General features: G+C 41.0%; 1 protein-coding gene across 1 annotated transcript; it reads right to left on the bottom strand.

The window, feature by feature from the left end:
* Positions 1-3,682: 3,682 nt before the first annotated feature.
* On the bottom strand, positions 3,683-17,803 carry LOC123732701 (uncharacterized). Its single transcript, XM_082968153.1, has 2 exons — positions 16,986-17,803; positions 3,683-6,615 (listed from the first exon to the last, which is right to left on the bottom strand). Exons 1-2 carry the CDS (start codon positions 17,377-17,379, stop codon positions 5,489-5,491), a joined length of 1,521 nt encoding a protein of 506 aa, XP_082824279.1. The 5' UTR covers positions 17,380-17,803; the 3' UTR covers positions 3,683-5,488.
* Between the last annotated feature and the right edge of the window lie 1,812 nt (positions 17,804-19,615).

Below are 19,615 nucleotides of genomic sequence, written 5' to 3'. Positions count from 1 at the left end.
AGGTGGGTCTTTCCACATTCTACCAACACAACAGATGTTTCTACTACAGTGAATATTAACCAATGAGGTGGGTCTTTACACATCCTACCAACCCAACAGATGTTTCTACTACAGTGAATATTAACCAATGAGGTGGGTCTTTCCACATTCTACCAACACAACAGATGTTTCTACTATGAAGCAACACTTTCATGTTAATAAAAGTTTAATTCCCAAATAGCCTCTACAGGTTTGGTCATTATCAGGTATTGGAGCGTTGAAAGATGATGCACAACAACGGTTTCTTCCAGGAAACCACAACTCCAATAACCACCGCGGTCAAAATAACTGTAAAGTACTTCACTATCGAAACAACTACCGCTATAATCAACCTGTTCGCAATACATGGGTATTGGGATCTGACCTCATTGATCTGTCAGTAAGCTATGTCTACATGGGTATTGGGATCTGACCTCATTGATCTGTCAGTAAGCTATTTTTACATGGGTATTGGGATCTGACCTCATTGATCTGTCAGTAAGCTATGTCTACATGGGTATTGGGATCTAACCTCATTGATCTGTCAGTAAGCTATGTTTACATGGGTATTGGGATCTGACCTCATTGATCTGTCAGTAAGCTATGTCTACATGGGTATTGGGATCTAACCTCATTGATCTGTCAGTAAGCTCTGTTTACATGGGTATTGGGATCTGACCTCATTGATCTGTCAGTAAGCTATGTCTACATGGGATCTGACCTCATTGATCTGTCAGTAAGCTATGTTTACATGGGTATTGGGATCTGACCTCATTGATCTGTCAGTAAGCTATGTTTACATGGGATCTGACCTCATTGATCTGTCAGTAAGCTATGTTTACATGGGTATTGGGATCTAACCTCATTGATCTGTCAGTAAGCTATGTTTACATGGGTATTGGGATCTAACCTCATTGATCTGTCAGTAAGCTATGTCTACATGGGTATTGGGATCTAACCTCATTGATCTGTCAGTAAGCTATGTCTACATGGGTATTGGGATCTGACCTCATTGATCTGTCAGTAAGCTATGTTTACATGGGTATTGGGATCTGACTTCATTGATCTGTCAGTAAGCTATGTTTACATGGGTATTGGGATCTGACCTCATTGATCTGTCAGTAAGCTATGTCTACATGGGTATTGGGATCTGACTTCATTGATCTGTCAGTAAGCTATGTTTACATGGGTATTGGGATCTGACCTCATTGATCTGTCAGTAAGCTATGTTTACATGGGTATTGGGATCTGACCTCATTGATCTGTCAGTAAGCTATGTCTACATGGGTATTGAGATCTGACTTCATTGATCTGTCAGTAAGCTATGTTTACATGGGTATTGGGACCTGACTTCATTGATCTGTCAGTGAGCTATGTCTACATGGGTATTGGGATCTAACCTCATTGATCTGTCAGTAAGCTATGTCTACATGGGTATTGGGATCTGACCTCATTGATCTGTCAGTAAGCTATGTTTACATGGGTATTGGGATCTGACCTCATTGATCTGTCAGTAAGCTATGTTTACATGGGTATTGGGATCTGACCTCATTGATCTGTCAGTAAGCTATGTTTACATGGGTATTGGGATCTGACCTCATTGATCTGTCAGTAAGCTATGTTTACATGGGTATTGGGATCTGACCTCATTGATCTGTCAGTAAGCTATGTCTACATGGGTATTGGGATCTGACCTCATTGATCTGTCAGTAAGCTATGTTTACATGGGTATTGGGATCTAACCTCATTGATCTGTCAGTAAGCTATGTCTACATGGGTATTGGGATCTGACCTCATTGATCTGTCAGTAAGCTATGTTTACATGGGTATTGGGATCTGACCTCATTGATCTGTCAGTAAGCTATGTTTACATGGGATCTGACCTCATTGATCTGTCAGTAAGCTATGTTTACATGGGTATTGGGATCTGACCTCATTGATCTGTCAGTAAGCTATGTCTACATGGGTATTGGGATCTGACTTCATTGATCTGTCAGTAAGATATGTTTACATGGGTATTGGGATCTGACCTCATAGATCTGTCAGTAAGCTATGTTTACATGGGTATTGGGATCTGACCTCATTGATCTGTCAGTAAGCTATGTCTACATGGGTATTGGGATCTGACCTCATTGATCTGTCAGTAAGCTATGTCTACATGGGTATTGGGATCTGACCTCATTGATCTGTCAGTAAGCTATGTCTACATGGGTATTGGGATCTGACCTCATTGATCTGTCAGTAAGCTATGTCTACATGGGTATTGGGATCTAACCTCATTGATCTGTCAGTAAGCTATGTTTACATGGGTATTGGGATCTCAGCTATAGTATAATCCAGCAAAGCAGTCCTACCAGCTAGCAGTGTAATGAACCTTGTCTGATAGCCAATCAACCGTGTCCTAATAAACTACAATGACCATAATCCATAATGCCTTCTTGTCTTGTCTGTTTATTTTACACTTGCTATGTAAATGAGACAGAAGAATGTATGATGGTCAATGCTATCTGGGATCCTTGGGACATCTCTACCCTAAACCCTAACCTTAACCCCTACCTTAACCATTTTAAATGTCAACTTCAACGGGCTAGGGACGTCCCAAGGATGTATCTATACCTGAAAATACATGATCTAAGTGATTGATAGTTGGTATTCAGCAGTCATAAAGCCTTATTTACTTTAACAAACTACTAAAATAGTGATTTTGTCAGACAGCATAGACAGCAGCTCTACACTTTATTGACTGACTGATCCATTCATCCTTCCATCCCTCCTCAGCCTTCCTCTCCTCTGAAGACGCAGTGAGGGTGGAGCTCAGTCAGAGAGCTGTTGAGGGACTGGTTAGGAAGAACACTTCTACAGCCAGAGAGGTGAGAGGTCACACATGGTTTAGATGGTAAATATTTATGTCCCCTTAGTGGTTCATCACGTCAGCAAAAGGGAATATGTTCCATCTATGTTCATTTACATTAGTGCAAATTGTCCACTGATATTGGTGTAATTTCTCACCCCTTTTGGCTGTATGAAAGTTAATTTCCCCTCAGACACACACATTTGTTCTTTGATATTATGAAGGTCATTTGTGTCAAATGTACCTTTCCCCACTCATTCACCCCATCTCTTTACATTGCTGATGCATATTTGGTGGCCTGGCTGCATCCAGACGATGTCAAAGGCCCATCCTGGTAGATCTGAACCTAATGCAGCTTGGAGTGATCAGATGACAGAAGTCACATTTAGGTGCCAGGTGTAACTGAGGCCATAGATGCTCCATATCCATTACTTTGAGTGTTTTATATAATATGACTAAATGTGTTTCTGTGTTGCAGGGGCAGTCAAGAAATGGAACAGCAAGGCCACAGAATATGACAATCAGAGCTGTGGGAGACCACCTCAAGCCCCTGGTAGCCGGGGGTGGTGTTTACCACTCCACCACGCCTTCAGCAGGCTGGAAAAGTGGGATTGATCTGGTTGATCCATTTGTTTGTTTTGGTTTGCAGTAGTTGAATCCTTTGACGTATTGTTGAATTAAACATTTATCTTCAACAAATGCACTGGGTTGGTTGAAAAGTGATACTAAATGTACATACCAGCACTATTTTGACATAGTGGGAGATATACTGAATTTATACTTTTTTCATAATAAGATGGACCAAGATACGTATTGGTTTTGCAAGAGTCTGTTGATTGTCAGTCATTGGGTTAATTTCTTTTGCAATATGTTCAAATCAAGCTTTATTTATACAGCACATTTCAGACATGGATGCTTCACAGGAAAAAAAATAAAACAATGAAAATAAACAGAAATATTTACCACAACCAACATAAGATTAACAACTGAAAGACGAATGAGCATTCTAAGGAAAATCCATTGATTAAAATATTAATTGGATGCAACATCCAACCCAAAATATAAACATGTTTTTAGGAGGGGCTCTGAAAGACACTATGGGGTGTCCACTGAAAGTTGACTAGTAACAACAACTGGGACCTAAAAGACACCCACCATGAGACCCACTAAATCTGCCCAAGAAGAGGCAAACAAAAGAAAACCCCACACCAAACTTAAAGACAGGAAGCAAACCAAAAAGGTGGAGCAACTAAAGGTGTTGACTCTCCACATGTATCAAGACAACTGGAGCACTGGGCCAGACACTCTTAAATAGAACCTGGACCAGCTCAGGTGAAACACCTTCCCACTAACGAGATGGACAAGCCAGCACAGGTGTAACACATACTGACTAACGAGGTGACACCAATCAGTGCGTCCTACGTGCTAACGAGCTATACCTGCTAACGAGCTATACGTGCCAACGAGCTAGACGTGCTAACGAGCTAGACGTGAAAGTCCAACCGCTAAACATAAATGGAAAAACCAAAGCCTGTAACACCTTAAGACAACAAATATATCCTATATTTTTGTTGGAAAAGTTTGCTCACCACTAACAGAAAACAACTTCCATTTCACATTATAATCAACTACAATGATTCACCTTCACCAATATAAAACATGGTGTCTACTGAATGTCAACAATTAAAAACAAGAAAAAAAACACGTATTTCTAAATAATAATATACAATAGTATTATTTGTTTCTCCTTTTTCTTTCTATAGAATCCTAAATCCCACTAGCTTCTAGAACACTCGTCTTCCTAAAACTCACTAGCTTCTAGAACTCTCCTCTTTCTAAATCCCACTAGCTTCTAGAACTCTCGTCTTCCTAAAACTCACTAGCTTCTAGAACTCTCGTCTCCTTGGAACGAGCCCAAACAAAACTCATCTCCAATACGGAAAAACGTGCAGTCAAAATAAATAAAGATCCATAGCAAAGCACTAGCTAAACGCAAAACACAAATCTTATATCCATTTGGGGGGAAATCAGGTTGAACCTGCTCTTGAAACTAATACAACAAAACGAAAAACACATGGAAATGGAGATATCTTTTACCTCACTGGTTAGAGGACAACCTGCAGAAGACAGTCAGCTACATTTTGGAGTGATGCATTTAAATTTAGGGGTCCCTAAACAAAGGAACACAACACTTATTTGTCATAACTCATCGATATCATGTTGAAATCAATTGTGTGACAGAAGGGAGATGAGGTTGCACGTCCTGTTAAAACTAACAGCTCAAAAACCACACGGAATCTGGGAATAATGTGTACATCACTGGTTAGTGGACAACTTGTAGAAAACAGCCAGATACATTTTGATTCAAGTGCGTAACCAACATGGTAAGTGTAACACAACTCTTTTTTTGTTAGTCACTTTTTATTAAATCTCATAAATAGTACTCTTCCATTTCAGAGCCTGGATTTCCCCCCTGAGGCTAATATCCATATCATGTTGAAATCAATAGAACAGGGGCAAACGTTTAGGGTTCTACATTGTGACACTATTAAAATACTCCTACTACAATGTTAAAACATTCTATATGGTGACATTATATCATTGATATCATGAAACAACTCATTCATGTATTTTCTGATGTTTGATCATATGTCTTTTACCGGAGAATCTCTTGTCACACTGAACACACCTATAAGATTTCTCTCCTGTGTGTGTTCTCTGGTGTCGAGTCAGAGAGCCAGATGCAGCAAAACTCTTCTCACATTGATCACAGCTATAAGATTTCTCTCCTGTGTGTATTCTCTGGTGTTGAGTCAGATGGCTAGATGAAGTAAAACTCTTCCCACATTGAGTACAGCTAAAATGTTTCTCTCCTGTGTGTCTTCTCTGATTAATTTTAATGCCTGATGAAGAGGTTAATCTCTTCCCACATTGACCACAACTATAAGATTTCTCTCCTGTGTGTGTTCTCTGGTGTAGAGTCAGAGAGCCAGATGCAGCAAAACTCTTCCCACATTGACTACAGCTATAAGGTTTCTCTCCTGTGTGTGTTCTCTGGTGTAATATCAGGCTGTCTGGCCGAGTAAAACTCTTCCCACATTGATTACAGCTATAAGGTTTCTCTCCTGTGTGTACTCGCTGGTGTCTACTCAGATGGCAAGATGAAATATAAGTCTTCCCACATTGATCACAGCTATAAGGTTTCTCTCCTGTGTGTGTTCTCTGGTGTACAGTCAGGTCACTAGATGAAATAAAACTTTTCACACATTGATTACAACTAAAATATTTCTCTCCTGTGTGTATCCTCTGGTGTGATAACAGGTTGCTTGACTGAGTAAAACTCTTCCCACATTGAGTACAGCTGTACGGTTTCTCTCCTGTGTGTATTCTCTGGTGTAGAGTCAGAGAGAAAGATGTAGTAAAACTCCTCCCACATTGATCACAGCTGTAAGGTTTCTCTCCAGTGTGAATTCTCAGGTGTACTTTTAGTGCTTTTAATCTTAAGTAACTCTTCCCACAATCAAAACAGTGGTGAGATTTCTCTCCTGTGTGTGTTCGCTGGTGTATTTTAAGTTCTGATGAAGATTTGCAATGTTTTCCACAGTCAGAGCAGCAGATAGATTTATTCCCTGTGGGTCTCTGCTGGTGTTTCTTGAGGTGATAGAATCTGGACAGACTCTTCTCTGACTCGTTAGCATCATGATGTTGAGGCTCCCCAGAGGATCCATGATAGCCACGTCTCTCTCCTGTGTGAACAAGTCAGACAGATAGTTAAAGGCTCACAACAGCAGAAATCCACTGAAAAAGGTGATGCAAACAGCGTAGCCATGATACTGTACAACAATTGACGTCTGTAATGAATGTTAAAATTACTTGACAATTGTCTTAAGACAGTCAAGTGAGCAACAATAGTCATATTTAGTCTTGTTTTCACATTAGTAGTAACTAGAAATAAGTAAAAGGTGTTGAACTCCTAAGCAGTGTGCCAGGCGACTTTTGGTATCCAATATAGGCCCCTTTCTGTGTTTGCTAAAATTGCGACAAGGGCGATGCGCACACAATTTGATTGCAGAAACACCTCCCTGCTAATGCAGAAACGGCTAGTTATGGATGTAGTATATCTGCCTGGAGCAAAAATGGTGAGCAAGTGGCCTAAGCTGTGCCATTAGAGATTCTGGGTTCGAGTCCAAGCTCTGTTGCAGCCGGCCGCGACCGGGAGGCCCATGGGGCGACGCACAATTGGCCCACCGTCGTCCGGGTTAGGGGAGGGTTTGGCCGGCAGGGATATCCTTGTCTCATCAAGCACTAGCGACTCCTGTGGCGGGCCGGGCGCAGTGCACGCTGACCAGGTCGCCAGGTGTACGGTGTTTCCTCCGACACATTGGTGCTGCTGGCTTCCGGGTTGGATGGGCATTGTGTCAAGAAGCAGCGCAGCTAGGTTGGGTTGTGTTTCGGAGGACGCATGGCTCTCGACCTTCGCCTCTCCAGAGTCCATATGGGAGTTGCAGCGATGAGACAAAACTGTAAGTACCAATTGGGGAGAAAAAAGGGGTGAAAAAAATATATATATTTAAAAAATGGTGAGCAAAGATTAGTTTTCACAATGTATTCTGAATATTACAGCACTAGATCAGGACTGCTACTCAAGGAAACTCACATTAAGCTCTGTGTCTATTCACTAATTCACCACCGTGGGGGAAACTCAGGGGAGTTCTCATAGGCTGACAGCAAAAATAGCCTCCATTTCCAGGTTGATTATGATTATTATTATCATTTGACACTACTTTGGATTATAATTGTAAGGCTCGTTTGAATGTCCTGATTTAATATAATGTTTGTGTTATTGTCGAAAATGTACTACTTTATATTTAAAAACGACTTCAACCAGTAAAATGATCATTGGCTAGTTTTCCATCAGCCTGACATCAGCCTGACAATGAGGTTTTGTCCACTAAGTGTATGCCAAAATGGTCTATAATCTCACCTAACAATAACATAGACCTACTGTAGGACCCATAACTTCACCTAACAACAACATAGACCTAGGACTATAAATCATTTAATATTTTAGGTGAAACAAGGAGACTAAAATGTCTTTGTCATGACAATTCATAACCTGATCACCAGATAATTTTGTGAATAATCCCACTAGGCTACTCTGTAATGTGTTGTCATTCTAAATGTCCTGAATAAAGGAAAATAGCTCTGTGTGTTGTACAATAGCCTATCCATCAAGGAACAGTTCTCTACACATTATGAGCTAAGTATCTCCGTTTCCAAACGGACTAACGAGACCCTACTGTAAATCAAGTAGACAACAACACATTATAAATATCGATTTGTTTGGGATGTTGGATCCAACGTGGAGCACAGCATAACTGTCTTTACCGGTGTAATGAATGAAGAATTACATTTGACTGGCATGCAGAAAATGATTTCCTGGATCAGCTGATGATAGTTGAACATGTGACTGTAATTAAACAGCTACAGTATTAAGTATTATGCGTAATTATTTAAGAACCGCATTAATGACAGTATCCATTTGGGTGTTGTCAATAAAGTTAAGGTGACTCTCGGTTAGAACCATTGGATTTAGTAAACTGAAATGATTTAGGATTTCTGTGCCCATGAAAACTGTTTTCCCAGCGTAACATAAGGAGACAATAAATGTTACGTAGTTAGAGAGCATTTCAGAGATCTGAATACAAAAACTGTCCGACAGCAAGATCCAGTATTTAAGATAAAGTTCATAATATGACAAGCTTAACGTTATGACTATAACTACTGTTCCCTGAAGGAGGGAAACTAGGTACAACATACTATTAAATACACATGTTATGACTATAACTACTGTTCCCTGAAGGAGGGAAACTAGGTACAACATACTATTAACCTCTCTAGGGTAGGGGGCAGTATTTGCACGGCCGGATAAAAAAGTACCCGATTTAATCTGGTTATTACTACTGCCCAGAAACTAGAATATGCATATAATTGTTTGATTTGGATAGAAAACACCCTAAAGTTTCTAATACTGTTTGAATGGTGTCTGTGAGTATAACAGAACTCATATGGCAGGCAAAAACCTGAGAAGATTCCTTACAGGAAGTGCCCTCTCTGACCATTTATTGGCCTTCTACACTCTCTTTATTGAAAACTGAGGATCTCTGCTGTAACGTGACACTTCCTACGGCTCCCATAGGCTCTCAGAAGGCAGCAAAACGTTGAATGGTGACTTTGCAGGCCATGGCTGAAAAACAGTAGCGCATTTGGATAGTGGTCGATCAGAGAACAATGAGACTGGGGTGCGTGCACGAGCCGACACCATGTTTTTATTTTTTCGTCTTTGAACGAAAACAGGGTTTCCCGGTCGGAATATTATCGCTTTTTTACAAGAAAAATCTCATAAAAATTGATTTTAAACAGCGGTTGACATGCTTCGAAGTACGGTAATGGAATATTTAGAATTTTTTTGTCACGAAACGCGTCGGCCACGTCACCCTTCGTCACCCTTCGGATAGTGTCTTGAACGCACGAACAAAACAGAGGATATTTGAACATAACTATGGATTATTTTGAACCAAACCAACATTTGTTATTGAAGTAGAAGTCCTGGGAGTGCATTCTGACGAAGAACAGCAAAGGTAATCCAATTTTTCTTATAGTAAATCTGAGTTTGGTGAGGGCCAAACTTGGTGGGTGTCAAAATAGCTAGCCCGTGATGGCGAGCTATCTACTCAGAATATTGCAAAATGTGCTTTTGCCGAAAAGCTATTTTAAAATCGGACATGGCGATTGCATAAAGGAGTTCTGTATCTATAATTATTAAAATAATTATTATGTTTTTTGTGAACGTTTATCGTGAGTAATTTAGTAAATTCACCGGAAGTTTGCTAGTTCTGAACGTCACATGCTAATGTAAAAAGCTGGTTTTTGATATAAATATGAACTTGATTGAACAAAACATGCATGTATTGTATAACATAATGTCCTAGGAGTGTCATCTGATGAAGATCATCAAAGGTTAGTGCTGCATTTAGCTGTGGTTTGGGTTTATGTGACATTATATGCTAGCTTGAAAAACGGGTGTCTGATTATTTCTGGCTGGGTACTCTGCTGACATAATCTAATGTTTTGCTTTCGCTGTAAAGCCTTTTTGAAATTGGACAGTGTGGTTAGATTAACGAGTCTCTTGTCTTTAAAATGGTGTAAAATAGTCATATGTTTGAGAAATTGAAGTAATAGCATTTCTAAGGTATTTGAATATCGCGCCACGGGATTCCACTGGCTGTTGAGTAGGTGGGACGATTTCGTCCCACATACCCTAGAGAGGTTAAGAAAGAAAGAAATTCCACAAATTAACATTTAACAAGGCACACCTGTAAATTGAAATGCATTCCAGGTGACTACCTCATGGTAGATGATAGGAGATGGTCAAAATATACAAGTATTTTTTATTTTTTTAAGTCAAAATCAAACATAATAAAAAGTACATTTGAATGACACTAAGTGGCAGTGTTTTTTCCAACGTATGCCAATTTGCCTGAGGCTGATGCCGTGCAGGTGTTGGAACACATGCATATTCACACACTCTCATTCAAACAAACACATACAAGAACACACACATACATGTAATAGTGCCAGACATGCACAAAAACATATACAGTTGGCATTGCTGTTATGATTTTAGTTGTCCTTGATGTCCTTTGTTTTAAATGTATTATTTTGTTTTATAATTTTTTTGCATTGTTTGCTGTTTTCTTCTGTCTTTTCCTTTTTTCTCTTTAGTTCATTCTCTTGGTTGTTGGTGCATTGGGGGGGTTCTTGGAGGTGGGGAATGGAATTAATTGTCTTTTTTATCAGGGGGGACTGTGGGAGGGGTCTCAAATGGTTGAAGGACAGCTATTGGGGAACTGTGGGGGGGATCTTGGAGGGTTGAGGGACAGCTATTTGGAACTGTGGGGGGATCTTGGAGGGTTGAGGGACAGCTATTGGGGAACTGTGGGGGGGATCTTGGAGGGTTGAGTGACAGCTATTGGGGAACTGTGGGGGGGGATCTTGGAGGGTTGAGGGACAGCTATTGGGGAACTGTGGGGGGGATCTTGGAGGGTTGAGGGACAGCTATTGGGGAACTGTGGGGGGGATCTTGGAGGGTTGAGGGACAGCTATTGGGGAACTGTGGGGGGGGATCTTGGAGGGTTGAGGAACAGCTATTGGGGAACTGTGGGGGGGATCTTGGAGGGTTCGGGTTTCACTAGATTGTGATCATGAAAAAGGAAACTACGACATATATTTTATATCACTATCATGCACAAGCACCCTCACACATAAGGATGGCTCTGTTGTGGACAGACTGATACATGTTTGATAGTGTCTTGATGCTGTATTGTTTGTCCTTCATGTTCTAATACTTTAATGTTACCCCTTCCTGGGGCTGTTTGTTATAAATAATATATATATATATATTTTTAAATCAGTCGGGGTCTAAACTTACTGTTGAGAGTTAGAATAGAAGAATAGACAAGGTGTCATTTAGAAATGTGCATCAGCAGTTTTTCTCTTGAAAAAAAAAATAAAGCAGTGGGGAAAAGTACATTCTACACAAATGACCTTCATTATATCAAAGAACAAATGTGTGTGTCTGAGGGGAAATTAACTTTCATACAGCCAAAAGTGGTGAGAAGTTATACCAATATCAGTGGACAATTTGCACTGCTGCTGAAACACATCCCCACAGCATAATGCTGCCACCACCATGCTTCACCGTAGGGAATGTGCAAATTTTCCTCCAGACGTAAGACTTGGCATTCAGGCCAAAGAGTTCAATCTTAGTTTAATCAGACCAGAGAATCTTGTTTCTCATGGTCTGAGAGTCCTTTAGGTGCCTTTTGGCAAACTCCAAGTGGGCTGTCATATGCCTTTTACTGAGGAGTGGCTTCCGTCTGGCCTCTCTACCATAAAGGCCTGATTGTGCTAATGAGATGATGGTCCTTCTGGAAGGTTCTCCCATCTCCACAGAGGAACTCTGGAGCTCTGTCAGAGTGACCATCGGATTCTTGGTCACCTCCCTGACCAAGGCACTTCTCCCCCGATTGCTCCGTTTGGCCAGGCAGCCAGCTCTGGGAAGAGTCTTGGTGGTTCCAAACTTCTTCCATTTCAGAATGATGGAGGCCACTGTGTTCTTGCAGACATTTTTTGGTACCTTTCCCCAGATCTGTGCCTTGACACAATAATGTCTCAGAGCTCTATGGACAATTCCTTTGACCTCATGGCTTGGTTTTTGTTCTGACATGCACTGTGAACCTTATATAGAGAGGTGTGTGCCTTTCTAAATCATGTCCAACCAATTTAATTTACCACAGGTGGACTCCAATCAAGTTGTAGAAACATCTCAAGGATGATTAATGGAATCAGGATGCATCTGAACTCAATTTCGAGTCTCATAGCAAAGGGTCTGAATAGTTAAGTACATTTGTAAAAATGTCTAAAAACCTGTTTTGGGACTGTGTAGAGTTTTCAACAACAAAAAATGTTAACCTTTATTTAACTAGGCAAGTCAGTTAAGAACAAATTCTTATTTTCAATGACGGCCTATGAACAGTGGGTGCCTTGTTCAGGGGCAGAACAACAGATTTGTACCTCGTCAACTCGGGGATTTGAACTGGCAACCTTTAGGTTACTAGTCCAACGCTCTAACCACTAGGCTCCCGCCGCATTAGCAGTTTTGTACGCAGTCATGTGATACGTGGCATAGAAAAGTCCAATCTTAGGAGAGTATATGGGAGGCACTATACTGTGTGTCTGCAGGTGTCTATCTGGTCAAAACCACTGATACAGGTGCCCCTCCACCCTCTGGTGGGACTGATCATGTCTACAGAGAAACCTAGATTCAAATACTTAGATTTGTGTGTATATGTTGTGAAATTGTTATATATTACTTGTTAGATATTACTGCACTGTCGGAGCTAGAATCACAAGCATTTCACTACACCCGCAATAACATCTGCTAAACATGTGTATGTGACCAATAAAATGTGATTTTGATTTGAAATAAACGTCCTATTTATCAAATGTGCTTTTGTCTGGGGTCAAAATGACTCCAAAGTATTTGAATTTGTTAAAAGTCCATATTGATACAGAAACACTAAACCATGATTTAGATGTATTAACAACCAGTTGATTGACAAAGTCATGAAAAATTGGAAGAATTGAATAAAATACATTTTGGCTATGATAAAAGATATGCCTCTGGGGTCAAAATGATCCATGTCAGAAGTATGGTTCAATGCAAATATGTAGTGGGTGTAAAGTTTGTTTTAATTTCTCACTCATTAAAAACGAATCAATCAACACATGCTTCTCTTTGAACGACTTAATATAATATTAAACTTTTCTGAAAAAAATGAAAAATAAACGTTTGGTTCCTCAACTGCGTTGCCCCCTCCAGTCAGCAGATGGCGATGTGCGTCTTTTAGGTTCAGGCGATGCTGCCAGTGTGACGTATAATCTAGTGGACGGGACGCTCCTTCAACAACAACAGCTAGTCAGACACCTCGGTCGCTTTCTAGCAAACATAGCTACAACATTCACGCTCTTTACACTGTTTTGGTGTATATTAGCCGTAGTGTTTTAAACACACTTCTGTCGTATGTACTTGTTGGCCCATTTAATTATATATTTACGTTGTTTGTCAGCTAGCTGGTTTGCTAAGTTAGCTTAGAACTAGGCTAGTCGCTAATGCTAGCTAGCTAACTAACATCCCCGACCATGAATTCACTAAGCTACTCTCCTCCTGCTAAAGAAGAGGAGGTCTGCTGGATGGAGAAAGAAGCTCTTGTGAAAGAGGAGGAGGAGGAGAAAGATGTTACAATACAAAAACAAGTAGAGGGTGAGGCTGTTACCGTGAAAGAAGAAGAGAAAGACGTGTCAGTGAAAGAAGAGGAAGACGCGTTCAGAGTGAAAGAGGAGGAGGATGTTACAGTAAAAGAAGAGGCGGCAGAGAAAGAGGAGGATGCAGATTTTGGAGTGAAAGAGGAGGGGGAGATGACTGTCACATTGGAGGAAGAAGAGGAGGTTGGAGATCTGTTTAACACCAGTAAGTACCGTCTCTGCAGTCGTTGAACCAATATGCAGTAAAGGGGTTCTACACTTTAATGTTGTTCTGTAGGAATGGCTGAAGCTACACTGTAACGTGTAGAACATCAAGAGTGGACCATCAACAAAACGTTAACAATTGATCAAATGCATCCAATGACAATGCCTGAAATACTGTAGTCCTCAATATCTCCTATTAGATTAGCCCAAGATGTTCTCTTAAAGGGGCAATCAGCAGTTGTTACATCCATTTTGGGACTTATACATTAATGATATGTACCCATCTGTTTCTTGAATAAATCACTTATAAATGCCTCATGAGATTAGTTCAACTGTAGTACCCCATCAGAACCCAAAATATAGGCTTTTTTTTAACTCCAATGTTTGTCAGTAAATATAAACAAACACTGTATGTCCTCAAAACATGGTTAAAACTAGAATGTTGATATCATGGCTGGTTACATTTCTCCAGCCCCATCCCTCAGCTTTTTACTGAAACGGGCAGGGAGTACGCTTTGTTATTGTTTCTACTGCTGATTTCTGCCCCCGTTACTCCTCAAGGTCCAAGGACTGTATGTTATTTTCAGAGGTAGACTGGCTCTGGCAGCTAAAATAGTCAATTATTCCATCTAAATGTGAATCGATTATCAATTGCGACACATTCAAGGAAAATACGAATGTTTCTCGACTCATACCCTGACTTTAAAAAGGGATTTCGTGAGAATTAGTTTAGGAACTGCGTGTCACAGCATGACAATGTGAACGCGATTGGTCGACAGTCTCTTGGATGGGAGCTTTATACGCCCTGACATTTTCTCTAATAGTTTTTATTTGAAAACGTTTTTGTTTACTTGCCTGCCTATTGAATTTGGAATGCACTGTGCTGTTCATCTCTGAAACTCACTTAGATAATTCCTTTGATACAGCAGTAGCAATACAGGGACATAACATCTACAGGGTCCTACAGTAGGTCTATGTTGTTATTAGGTGAAGTTATGGGTCCTACAGTAGGTCTATGTTATTGTTAGGTGAAGTTATGGGTCCTACAGTAGGTCTATGTTATTGTTAGGTGAAGTAATGGGCCAATTTGGCAAACACTTAGTTTACCCCCCCAAGATGGCGTAGCAGTGCATACGTTTTTTGTCATCCTCTCGTTTTCTTTTTTGTATTTTTTGTATATATTCCAATTTACTTTCAATCTCTTTTTCTATTTTTAAATTAAATATACCTTCCGGTAACCCGATGTTAATCTCAATGTGACACGGATCCGCTATTTTTATTTTAAATATAGCCAAAACATTAATTAGAGGCTAACCAGCTAATTAGCTACTAGCTATTTAGTTATTGTTAGCCACTGCTAGCGGCCTTTACCCTCTGCTCAGGCACCAGCCGCTTTTAGCCTGGATAATACCTGCCAGCCTCGGACTGTTTTTCTCCACTAAAACGCCGGAATCCTGCCGTAAACCCTGGACCTTTACCCCTGATCATCACAGCTAGCTAGCTGCCACTGAGTGACCCAGCCCCAAAAGCTAGCCCTGAGCCAGGCGCATCTCCCGGCTTGCAAACAAATTTACCACAACTACAATACCTCTTTCACCATTTGGCCCGGTGCTTTCGTCGACACGTCATGCCAGTAGGTTACAGTAGGTTGTAACTCTCTAGGTCATGCCAGTAGGTTACATCTCTCTAGGTCATGCCAGTAGGTTACAGTAGGTTGTATCTCTCTAGGTTATGCCAGTAGGTTACAGTAGGTTGTATCTCTCTAGGTCATGCCAGTAGGCTACAGTAGGTTGTAACTCTCTAGGTCATGCCAGTAGGCTACAGTAGGTTGTAACTCTCTAGGTTATGCCAGTAGGTTACAGAAGGTTGTAACTCTCTAGGTCATGCCAATAGGTTACAGAAGGTTGTAACTCTCTAGGTCATGCCAGTAGGTTACAGAAGGTTGTAACTCTCTAGGTTATGCCAATAGGCTACAGTAGGTAGTAACTCTCTAGGTCATGCCAATAGGCTACAGTAGGTTGTAACTCTCTAGGTCATGCCAGTAGGTTACAGTAGGTTGTATCTCTCTAGGTTATGCCAGTAGGTTACAGTAGGTTGTATCTCTCTAGGTCATGCCAGTAGGTTACAGTAGGTTGTATCTCTCTAGGTCATGCCAGTAGGTTACAGTAGGTTGTATCTCTCTAGGTCATGCCAGTAGGTTACAGTAGGTTGTATCTCTCTAGGTCATGCCAGTAGGCTACAGTAGGTTGTATCTCTCTAGGTCATGCCAGTAGGCTACAGTAGGTTGTATCTCTCTAGGTCATGCCAGTAGGTTACAGTAGGTTGTATCCAAGTGGAAACAATTATCAACCCAATGTGGAAAGTGTTGAATTTGGTCAACAACAAAATGAATGGCTTATTTGCTACGTGAGGTTTACTTGATCTAACAGAAGTTTCGTAGTGATTAAGTTGTTATGTGGACACGTGACATACGGACAACTTTGATAAAAACACTATAGGAGTTGTCTCCAGATCACTATGCATATTCATGCTAGTAGATTAGCATCTCTCTCCATTGAATACAGGCGGTTGACGACAACAACCCTCATAGAATATAAACAATAGATTACAACAATAAGATAAATCCACCAATCCAAAGACAGGATAGGTGGGAGATAGACAACCCACAGTGCAGCTTTGTGGACAACGACTCCCCTTGTTAGGGCGGAGAGACATCTTGTCAGTATATCCATAATCTTTGGTGTAGCCAACCCAACTCTCACATGGCTCTATTGGGGGGAACGGTGTGTAGTAAAACATCACTACATGCCGTGGCCCCCCAGTCTGCGGTCAGCAGATAGACCCTTCTCAAATATATATGTTAAGTCACTTTTTGGAAACGGAATGGAGAAAACAAGGGGTAGCTTGCTCTCTACGTCCTGATTCTAGACATATCAGTCATCATCCCAGGACCCTCCGTTGAAGAGGTATTGACGAGCCAACTCCGAATATCCAAAGTTAAAAACTAATTGAAGGCGGTACTTACTGGTGTTACTCAGATCTCCTATCTCCACCTCTTCATCTTTCAATGTGACAGTAATCTCTCCTTCCTTCTTCACTCCAAAAACAGCATCATCCTCTTCTTCCTCTTGTTTAACTGAAACGTCTTTCTCTTCATCTTTCACTGTAACAGCCTCACCCTCTACTTCTTGTTTTACTGTAACATCCTCCTCCTCTTTCAATCTGAACGCATCTTCTTCTTTCACTGAAACGTCTTTGTCTTCTTTCACTGTAACAGCTTCACCCTCTACTTCTTGTTTTACTGTAACATCCTCCTCTTCCTTCTCCTCTTTCACGACAATGTTTAGGCCCAGAGCTTCTTTCTCCGTCCAGCAGACCTCCTCTTCTTTAACAGGAGGGGAGTAGTTTAGGGAGCTCATGTTCGGGGATGTTAGCTAGCTAGCTATCATTAGCGACTAGGCTAATGCTAACTTAACCAGCCAGCTACTATAGCTGACTAATACAAAATAACGTTAAATTAAATAGGTTAACAAGTAGATACGACACAAGTGTGTCTAAAACACAGTAGGTAATATAGACCGAAAGCGTATAAATAGCTTGAATCTTTCGGCTATGTTGGCTAGCAAGCTACCGAGGTGGTTGACGAGCTGTTTATGAAGAACCGTCCACTAGATTATACGTCACGCTGGCAGCATCGCCTGAAAGACGCACATCGCCGTCTGCTGACTGGAGGGAAACGCAGTTGAGGATCAGATTTTATTTTCAGACAAAGATTATTTTACATGGATTTAATTACCTTTTTTTAAACTTTAGTTTACAATACAGTGCATTCGGAAAGTATTCAGACCCCTTGACTTTTTCCACATTTTGTTATGTTACAGCCTTATTCTAAAATGGATTAAATAGAAAATGTTCCTCATCAATCTACACACAATACCCCATAATGACAAAGTGAAAGCAGATTTTTTGAAATTATCGGAAATTTATTACAAATAAAAAACAAAAATAGCTTATTTACATAAGTATTCAGACCCTTTGCTATGAGACATATTCAATCTCTTCCTATTCCAGTCTACTGTCCCCACATGCTTCAAGATGTCCACCATTGTTCCTGTATATATATATATTTATTTATTTATTTATTTTTATTTAACCTTTATTTAACTAGGCAAGTCAGTTAAGAACAAATTCTTTATTTACAATGACAGCCTATCCTGGCCAAACCTGGACGATGCAGGGCCAATTGTGCGCTGCCCTATGGGACTCCCAATCACAGCCGGATGTGATTCAGCCTGGATTCGAACCAGGGATTGTAGTGATGAATCTTGCACTGAGATGCAGTGCTGTAAACCGTTGCACCACTCGGGAACCCAGAAAGCAGAGGTAACTGAACTAAATGACTATCGCCCCGTAGCACTCACTTCCATCATCATGAAGTGCTTTGAGAGACTAGTCAAGGATCATATCACCTCTACCTTACCTGTTACCCTAGACCCACTTCACTTTGCTTACCGCCTCATTAGATCCACAGACGATATAATCACCATCGCACTGCCCTTTCCCATCTGGACAAGAGGAATACCTATGTAAGAATGCTGTTCATTGACTATAGCTCAGCATTCAACACCATAGTACCCTCCAAGCTCTTCATTAAGCTTGAGGCCCTGGGTCTGAAACCCTGCCATGTGTAACAGGGTCCTGGACTTCCTGACGGGCCGCCCCCAGGTGGTGAAGATAGGAGAAAACACCTCCACTTCACTGATACCCACAAGGAAGGGTACTCAGCCCCCTCCTGTACTTCCTGTTCACCATGACTGCGTGGCCACGCAAGCCTCAATCATCAAGTTAGCAGACGACACAACAGTAGTAGGCCTGATTACCAGCAATGATGAGACAGCCTACAGGGCAGAGGTGAGGGCCCTGGGAGTGTGGGGTCAGGAAAATAACCTCTCGCCCAACATCAACAAAACAAAGGAGATGATCGTGGACTTCAGGAAACAGCAGAGGGAGCACCCCCCTATCCACATCAATGGGACGCAGTGGAGAAGGTTGAAAGTTTAAAGTTCCTCGTCGTACACATCACTGACAAACTGAAATGGTCCACCCACACAGAAACGTGGTGAAGAAGGCGCAACAGCGATTCTTCAACCACAGGAGGCTGAAGAAATGTGGCTTGACACCTAAAACCCTCACAAACCTTTACAGTTGCACAATTGAGAGCATCCTGTCAGGCTGTATCACTGCCTGGTAGGGCAACTGATAATGCCTGCAACTGCACGCCACCGCTCTCTATATAGAGGAAAGGATGGAATGGAACACTATTAGATTCTAAATACAGGGAAGGATGGAATGGAACACTATTAGATTCTAAATAGAGGAAAGGGACACTATTAGATTCTAAATAGAGGAAAGTGTGGAATGGAACACTATTAGATTCTATATAGAGGAAAGGATAGAATGGACACTATTAGATTCTATATAGAGGGAAGGATGGAATGGAACACTATTAGATTCTATATAGAGGAAAGGATAGAATGGACACTATTAGATTCTAAATAGAGGGAAGGATGGAATGGAACACTATTAGATTCTATATAGAGGAAAGGATAGAATGGACACTATTAGATTCTATATAGAGGGAAGGATGGAATGGAA

The sequence above is a fragment of the Salmo salar genome, chromosome 02, assembly GCF_965601325.2.
Source record: "Salmo salar chromosome 02, fSalSal1, whole genome shotgun sequence".
NCBI classification, from domain to species: domain Eukaryota; kingdom Metazoa; phylum Chordata; class Actinopteri; order Salmoniformes; family Salmonidae; genus Salmo; species Salmo salar.
Note: the sequence above shows the minus strand (reverse complement) of the source record. Positions and strands in the feature narration are given on the sequence as shown.